This window comes from Mus pahari, chromosome 13 (assembly GCF_900095145.1).
Source record: "Mus pahari chromosome 13, PAHARI_EIJ_v1.1, whole genome shotgun sequence".
NCBI lineage: Eukaryota > Metazoa > Chordata > Mammalia > Rodentia > Muridae > Mus > Mus pahari.
The window spans coordinates 56267480-56275511 of NC_034602.1; the positions used below are offsets into that span (position 1 = coordinate 56267480).

General features: G+C 41.5%; 1 protein-coding gene across 4 annotated transcripts in view; it reads right to left on the minus strand.

Moving 5' to 3' along the window:
• Positions 1-8032, minus strand: part of Rfc1 (replication factor C subunit 1) — a 71237-nt gene that overhangs the window by 9172 nt on the left and 54033 nt on the right. For all 4 annotated transcript variants that reach the window (XM_021210414.2, XM_029544953.1, XM_021210413.2 and 1 more), the window contains exons 15-21: positions 6726-6840; positions 4831-4922; positions 4519-4656; positions 3480-3575; positions 3056-3154; positions 1478-1632; positions 1241-1358 (exon numbers count right to left, since the gene is read on the minus strand). In XM_021210414.2, the coding sequence (XP_021066073.1) occupies positions 1241-1358; positions 1478-1632; positions 3056-3154; positions 3480-3575; positions 4519-4656; positions 4831-4922; positions 6726-6840 (813 nt within the window). The remainder of the gene's footprint in view (positions 1-1240; positions 1359-1477; positions 1633-3055; positions 3155-3479; positions 3576-4518; positions 4657-4830; positions 4923-6725; positions 6841-8032) is intronic.

The window sequence follows — 8032 nt, forward strand, 5'->3', positions numbered from 1 at the left end:
AAGGAAAGAGAAAGAAAGAAAGAAAGAAAGAAAGAAAGAAAGAAAGAAAGAAAGAAAGAAAGAAAGAAAGAAAGAAAGAAAGAAAGAAAGAGAATCTACCATTCAAGGATGGTCCAAGAAAAAAAGGAGGGGTTTAACTTTGGATGCCCTTTGTAGCCAGTATTTTGTCTTTTTTAAAAATTTTTATTATACTTTCCATAAATGTTGTAGCCTGCTTTACTCTACTAATATTTTCTGACAAGTTTTCTTTGGATAATCTCTATAAACTGTAGGAGGTAAAAATATTTCATCAGGAGAACTGACCATCCTTCTGTAGCCAAATATGGGAGCTTTCTGCAGTATTTTCCTATTAAAACTAATGCTTTGGGAAACTTTTCTCTTCTTTTTTTTTTTTTTTTTTTCTCTCTCTTTTTTGGGAGAGGAAGGGTGTTCAGACAGGGTTTCTCTGTGTAGCCATGGCTATCCTGGAACTTGCTCTGTAGATCTGGCTGGCTTCAAACTCAGAGACCCTCTGCCTCTGCCCTGTGCCCTCTGGACTCTGTTGGGATTAAAAGTGAAAAGTATTCTTACTTAAATTTTGCGCTGTGTTTACGTGTGCACGCACATAGAGATGGAACCCAAAGCCTTGTACACTTGCGACAGCTCTGCCACTCATCTCCACTCACAGCTCTGAACGCTGGGTCTACTCAACAGCATTAGTGGTCGGTGTAACAAAGATCTCCAAGAAGTATGCCCCCTGTTTTTTTGGTTTGGTTTGGTTTTTTTTTGTTTTTGTTTTTTGGGGTTTTTTTGAGACAGAGTCTTGATATAGAGCCTGGTTGGCCTGGTATTCACTCTGCAACCCAGGCTAGCCTGAGACTTACGGCAGTCCTCCTGTGTCAGCCTTTGCTGGGATTACAGGTTTGTGTAACCACAGTTGGCCTTCTCTATTACATCCATACATTTGTTTAAAAATGAGAAAATGATGCCTCATTCTTTAAGTACAGATATTTTCTCTATATATTTTTAAAACACAGATTTTATATATATTTACTATATATATAAATGTGTAAGCAAAATATTTACATTATATAAATAAATTGTGCATGCGTGCATGTGTGTGTTTGAGAGAGAGAGGAGAGAGGAGAGAGGAGAGAGGAGAGAGGAGAGAGGAGAAAGAGAGAAACAACAACAAAAACAAACCTAACTACAGGAACCACAAAAATCTTCCTTTTTCAGCCAAAGCAGACCCCACACTTACCTGTGTGGGAAGAAGATTCCAGTTTTGTTTACTCCGGATCTGATTGTCCACTAAGTCACCGTCACATATGCTATCTGCTGCCCGGCTTAAAAGCATCAAGTGCTTTTTCATGTCACCCCTGCAGAGAACAGCCAGTCTAGTTACACTACTCTCCACTCCCAGCCACGCCTGCACAAGGACCTGGTCTCTGTGGTGGAGAGAACCCTGATCCTGCCCCTCGAGGCCCTCAATGCTCACCCTGCAGCCACAGGCTTTACATGGAGGTAGTTCTCCTGGACAAAAAGGGGTGCTATGGAATAGTCATGGAAAAAGAGATCCGACTTGTCCATCAGTGACATGTGTGCAGTCTCCTCTCCAGCTGCAAACACTTTCCGTGTGACATCAAATGGGCCCTGCCAAGAAGGGGCAGAGAATGACTGAATGACCAAAACCTAATACTGGTGAAGACGACACTGGAGCAATACGCACCTTCATTGCCTGCTGAGGAGAATTATAGGACACTTTAGGGGTCCCAAATGACCTAAAATTATGTTTACACAAAAACCTACACATAGTTTTATAGTACTTTCATCACAACTATGGAATCTAGAAGTACTCAGATACTTCTTCCAGTAACCACATGATAAATAAACTGATATATCTCGGGCCTTGGACTCAATAATTTTAATAAAAAATATCAGCCACGAATGTTGGAACACACCAGTAATCCTAGCACTTAGAGATGAGGTTCAAAGCCAGCCTAAGCTACATACTGAGCTTCAGGCCAGCTCAAGTGAGCTACCAACAATACAATCTCAAAAGACCATACAAACAAAAAGAACAGTTCATTAAAGGACATGAGAGAGCCTTAAATGTACACACTCTACTGTGGGAAAACATCAATTTCCAAAGGCTACACACTATATGATTCCCACTACATTACACTCAGGCAAAACCATGGAGATGGAAGACTGGTGGTTATGGAAGGAGGGGACTGGAGAGATGGCTCAGCGGTTAAGAGCACTGACTGCTCTTCCAGAAGTCCTGAGTTCAATTCCCAGCAACCACATGGTGGCTCACAACCACCTGTAATGAGATCTGACACCCTCTTCTGGTGTCTAAAGACAGCTGCAGTGTACTCATATACATAAAAATAAATAAACCTTAAAAAAAAAAAAAAAAAAGAGGAAGGAAGGATGCTGAGTGTGAGCCCAGGGAAACTACTGTAGTTCTGCAGTGACAGAGGCACATCACTGCCCACCTGTCAGAAAACACAGCCTGTGCAATGTCAACCATGAGCCTTAGTGAAGTTACTGACTGAGACTCTGGGCAGGATGCTGAATGAAGCATACGCTGGGGTGGCTTGCATGGGAAACCTCTGTGCCTTCTACTACAGTTTGCTGCAAACTTAAAACTACTTCAAAAGCTAAAGTATATAATTTCTTTTTTTTTTTATAAAAAGCTAGCTAACCATTCCTCTATCTATAATTTTGGATTAGTAAAACAGAGCAGAGGCAAGTGATGGAGACCTCTAGCAACTAAAGCACTTGAAACACAGAATTCCCAATAGTACAACCACGCAGGCCACAAATGCATGCAGATGGTCCAATGGGAAAATTGCTCTCAGTGAGGAAGCATGGGGCTCATTTAAAATATCCCTTTTTCATCAGTCTGTAAAGATGGCCATGCTTGAGAAAAGGCTCACTGTCTACAGATCTGACAAGTCTGTGAGCTCTAGAAGTACATCAAGAGATACATTATGTCTACAAAGCTAATATAATATAAGCAGGACAAGAAACACCAACTTCATAACTAAAAAATGGAAACTCATTTTACCAGTCTGATATCCTTCTTGGCCCTCTGAGAATCGGCCTTGGCTTGGTCATAGGTCAGGGCCTTACTTTGTGCACACCACATACTGAGATTGTGTAAAACCTAGAAGAAACACAAAGAAGACAATGCCAGGATGAGAAATAGTTGCTCTTTTCCTATCCTGTGCAAGTTTCAACAGTGGGCGGCTAAAGTACTGATAATTGCCAAGCATTAGAAGCTGGCTCAGCTGCTCTCCCAACCCCCACAGAGCAGCTCGAAGTCATCTGTAACTCCACTTCCAGGGAATCTGATGCCCTCTTTTGGCCTCTGCCAATCTAGACACACAAGTGGTACATGACATAAATACAGGCAAATTATCCACACAGATAAAATAATAAAATTAAATTTAGAAAAGTAACAACTTCCCCAAAATAAGTATCTAACTCACCTGTCTGACATCTTGATTAGCTCCCAAAATTATTTCATTCATAGCTGGAGGGGGGATTTTTAAACCCTCCTTAAATGCAATAGATAGCATTGCACTCTGAAATTAACAAACAAGAAAATTGTCATTGACATTTTTTTACACATAGCATCTGCAATTCTATGAATATTTATGAGAATCTTTTAAAACTGACCCTTGAGCTGGGTGTGGCTGCTTAAGCCTTTAATCCTAGCACTCAGGAGGCAGAGGCAGGCAGATCTCTATTGAGTTCCAGGCCAGCCTGGTCTACAGAGTTACAGGACAGCCAGAGAGCTACACAGAAAAACCCTGTTTTGGAAAAAAAATTGACCCTTGAGTTTTCAGTTAGCAATCATCCTATCTTAGGTAAAACTCACTGGTTACAGCACTGACACTGCCTAAAGTTAAAATCAACCCTTATATAAATATAATAATATCATTTAAAAAATACTCTGGGCCAGCGTGCAGTTTTACATCAACCTCACAGAAGCTATCTGAGAAGAGAAAAACTGACTGAGAAAAACCTTCCTAAGATCAGGCTGTAGGCAAGCCGGAAGGGCATTTTCTTAATTAGTGACTAATGGGAAAGGGTACAGTCTATTATGGGTGGGTGGGTGGGGCCACCCCTGGGCTGGTGACCCTGAGTTCTATAAGAAAGCAGGCTGGGCAAACCATTCAGCAGCACCCCACCATGACCTCTGCATCAACTCCTTCCTCTCTGAACTCCTGACTTCCTTTGGTGGCATACGGCAAATAACCCTTTGCCCTTCAAGTTGTCTCGTCACAGTATTTCATCATAGCGACAGGAACCCTGAGACAGCAAGCTGGGTAAAGGCATTTCCCATCATGCCTGGTGCCTAAGACTGATCCTAGAACCCCCATGGAAGAGAGCTGACACCCAGAAGACGCCCTATTACCCCCACATGTACACCCTACTGCGTATGTGTGAGCATGCATGTGTACGCTTGTGAACACACATACCCCAAAATTGTTTTTAAATTCTCTACAATTATCATCATCATACCTTAATCTGTTCAACTCGAGGTCTTTGGAAACGAAGATCAAAACAATAATGAACCAATGAGCGAATTTTTGGGTGGTTTCTATCATTGCACATACAAATGATGGGAATTTTAGTATGTTTTATCAGGCCTATAAGCTCCTAAAAGGCAAATTTAGAATATAAGAATAATTATTTTTATAAAATAACAGATATTCAATATATTTTAGTATTTTTTTTTAAAAGCTCTCAACTGCTACAATTATCCGTGCACATAACGGTTATTTTCTTAATTAAAGCCCACAGTAAAACAGAAGTCCACAGTGCTTGTGTTACCTGAATTCCCCCCCTGTCCTCATTGCCTGCCATGCCATCGACCTCATCCATGATGAGAGCGTGCCTCACGCTCACAGAAGGTGCTGCTCCACCTAACCAGGGGAGAGACAGGACAGAGCACAGGAAGAGTCACACACATTTAAATCCCAGCAGCCCCCAGAGTGAAGCCATGAAAGCAAACTCTCCCGCAGTCCCCTAAAGTCCACATAGAGATAGCCAACACATACTTAAAACCTGCGTGCACAAAAATATGGACCTTGTGGGTTTTCACTTAATAAATTCTAGTCATTAATCTGTTTCCATCCATCCATCCACCCATCCACCCATCCATCCATCCATCCATCTGTAACACCTCTCTTTTTTTTAAGATTTATTGTATGTAGTGGGTATTTTGTCTACACACCAGAAGAGGTAATGTCCATCCCCAAAACACATCTTTGTAATGTAATTTAATATTCTCCTTTAAAATGCATAATAACATAGTTTACTGATGAGATATTAAGATGCTCTCAAGTGCCGGGCGTGGTGGCGCACACCTTTAATCCCAGCACTCGGGAGGCAGAGGCAGGCGGATTCTTGAGTTCGAGGCCAGCCTGGTCTACAGAGTGAGTTCCAGGACAGCCAGGGCTACACAGAGAAACCCTGTCTCGAAAAACCAAAAAAAAAACAAAAAACAAAAAAACAAAAAAAAGATGCTCTCAAGTTTTTACATCATACTAATATGTAAATATTCTCATATGTGTGCATGTGTCTACATGTGGGAGTACAGTATGTGTGTTTGTGCCTATATTTTTGTCTGTATGATGAGAGCATGTGGTGTGTGTTTAAGTGTGTGAGCATGTTATGTCTGTGTATGTGTATACTTATCTATGTGTGCATGTGTGTGTATGTTTATGTGTGTTATGTGTATGTATGTATCTGTCTGTATGTGTGTGCATGTGTGTATCATTCTGCACTTATTAAAGTATAATGACAGCTAAATTCCAAGAATTGACATAGATTAGAAATTATGTATGATTTGGACTTGAGGAAAAATGCCAGACTGCTAATGAGTTATATTAATTAACACTTCCAAGAGCCATGTACAGAAAGCAATATGGAGAGACTGCCCATTCAGTACAGTATCTGCCTTGCAAACATAAGAACCTGGGTTCAACCCCTAGAACACACATAAAAAATCTTGGGTGTGGTAAGGAGCACACATCTCACACCCACACATATACCAAGAGAGAGAAAAAGAGGGGATGGGAGAAGGAGGGAAGGAAGGGGAGAGAAAGAAGGAGGGAGGGAGAGAGAAGAGAGAGAGAAGAAAGGAGGTAGACGTTTCTGAGCAATTTCTTTCAAAAACTAACTTCTAACAATAAAAGTACCACAGTTCTATGTAACTCTCCACAGGATGTGGACCCTTACCCGATGCATCTTCATTTCCCCATGAAATCAGCCCCTTGGGACCACTAGTTACAACCCAACTTTCCACAGTGATCACATCTTCTTGCTATAAATGGGCCCTTTCATTCTTCAAGGCTCTCTAAATAAATTCATCCTTTTACTGGCAGATTACATAATGCCCCAAACACAATCGCCTCCTCACCCACAGGCCTTACGACCTCAAGTGGAACGATGTACTTCATTCTCCTGATCTCCTTTACAATATTCACCTAGGAACTGTCTAACATCACATACAAAATGAAAACTGTGTATGCACACATTTTGAACACAGTCTCAGAAACCTCTGAGATCACAGAGCATAACTAATGCCCCGGAAGAGTTATGCCTCTCCTCCTATCTTGATGCCTCAGGATACTTACCATACAGGAGTGCTCATTACAGAACACTGAAGTTGACTTGTTTTTCTTAAACCACATCTATAGCCACAGTTCAAAAAGGGCACATACTTGTATAAAAGCCTTTGATGCTGGTGTTGTTCAATGATTCAGCAACAACTGCTTTCAAACTGTTCTTACTTCGAGTATCACTTGCATTTAGTTCCACATAACTGTAGCCCAATTCCTAGTCAAAATATTAAAAATCATTATTATCACAGTGCAAATGATCCTGGGCAGCAGCTAATTAAGGAACAGAGAGGTTCCAAAAGTCACATTAAAAATGAGTAAAAAATTAATTATGATACCAAAACGCAACAAATCTAATTCCCCATAGCATTAGAGATTCTTAACACCACACAGACACACAACACACACAAGAGTTTGGTTTTAAAACCACAGCTGGTAAGCTATGTATGGTGGCTCATGCCAGGTTATTAGACCACCTGCCTGTATCATAGCCGGTGTATTCAAATAACCCTTACTTAATAATGGCTGTCTTAGTTAGGGTTTCTATTGCTTCGATGAAACACCATGACTAAAAAGCAAGTCGGGGAGGAAAGGGTTTATTTGGCTTACACTTCCATATCACTGTTGATCACTGAAGTCAGGACAGGGACTCAGACAGAGCAGAATTCTGGATTTAGGAGCTGATCCAGAGGCCATAGAGGGATGCTGCTTACTGTCTTGCTCAGCCTTTCTTATAGAACCCAGGACCATCAGCCCAGGGATGGCACCACCCACAATGAGCTGGAGCCTCCCCACTGATCACTAATTGAGCTTACAGCTGGATTTCACAGAGGTATTTCCTCAACGGAGGCTCCTTCCGTCTAAGGTCTGGCTTGTGTCAAGTTTACACAAAACCAGCCAGTACAGTGGCCCTAGACAGTAAAGGGGGGGGGGGGCACCAGGACACAGGAGGTAGACTAACTCTATGAAGTGGCACTGCTGCAGGGCATGGTGCACAGGACTCTGTACCACCTGCAGACATGGCATCTACTGGGCACCTAGTAACACATCCTCCACCTATAAGGGAAAATGGGTGTTTTTATAATAGCCAATACAATAACAGGTTTGAGGTTTTTTTGGTTTTTGGTTTTTTTTTTAAATTTACTTTAGTTTTTTTTGAAAAAGACTTCTCTCTGTGTGTCCTGGAACTCACTATGTAGACCAGGCTGGCCTTGCATTAACAGAGATTGGCCTGCCTCCTCAATGGTGGGATTATAGGCATGCACCACCACACCCAGCCAGAATAACAGCATTGTTTTTAAGACGTGACAAACACCACTAAAGCCAAAGAAAATTCTAAAGCTTGACTTTAGAAAAATATACACTGTAGGTTAACATACACACACACACACACACACACACACACACAC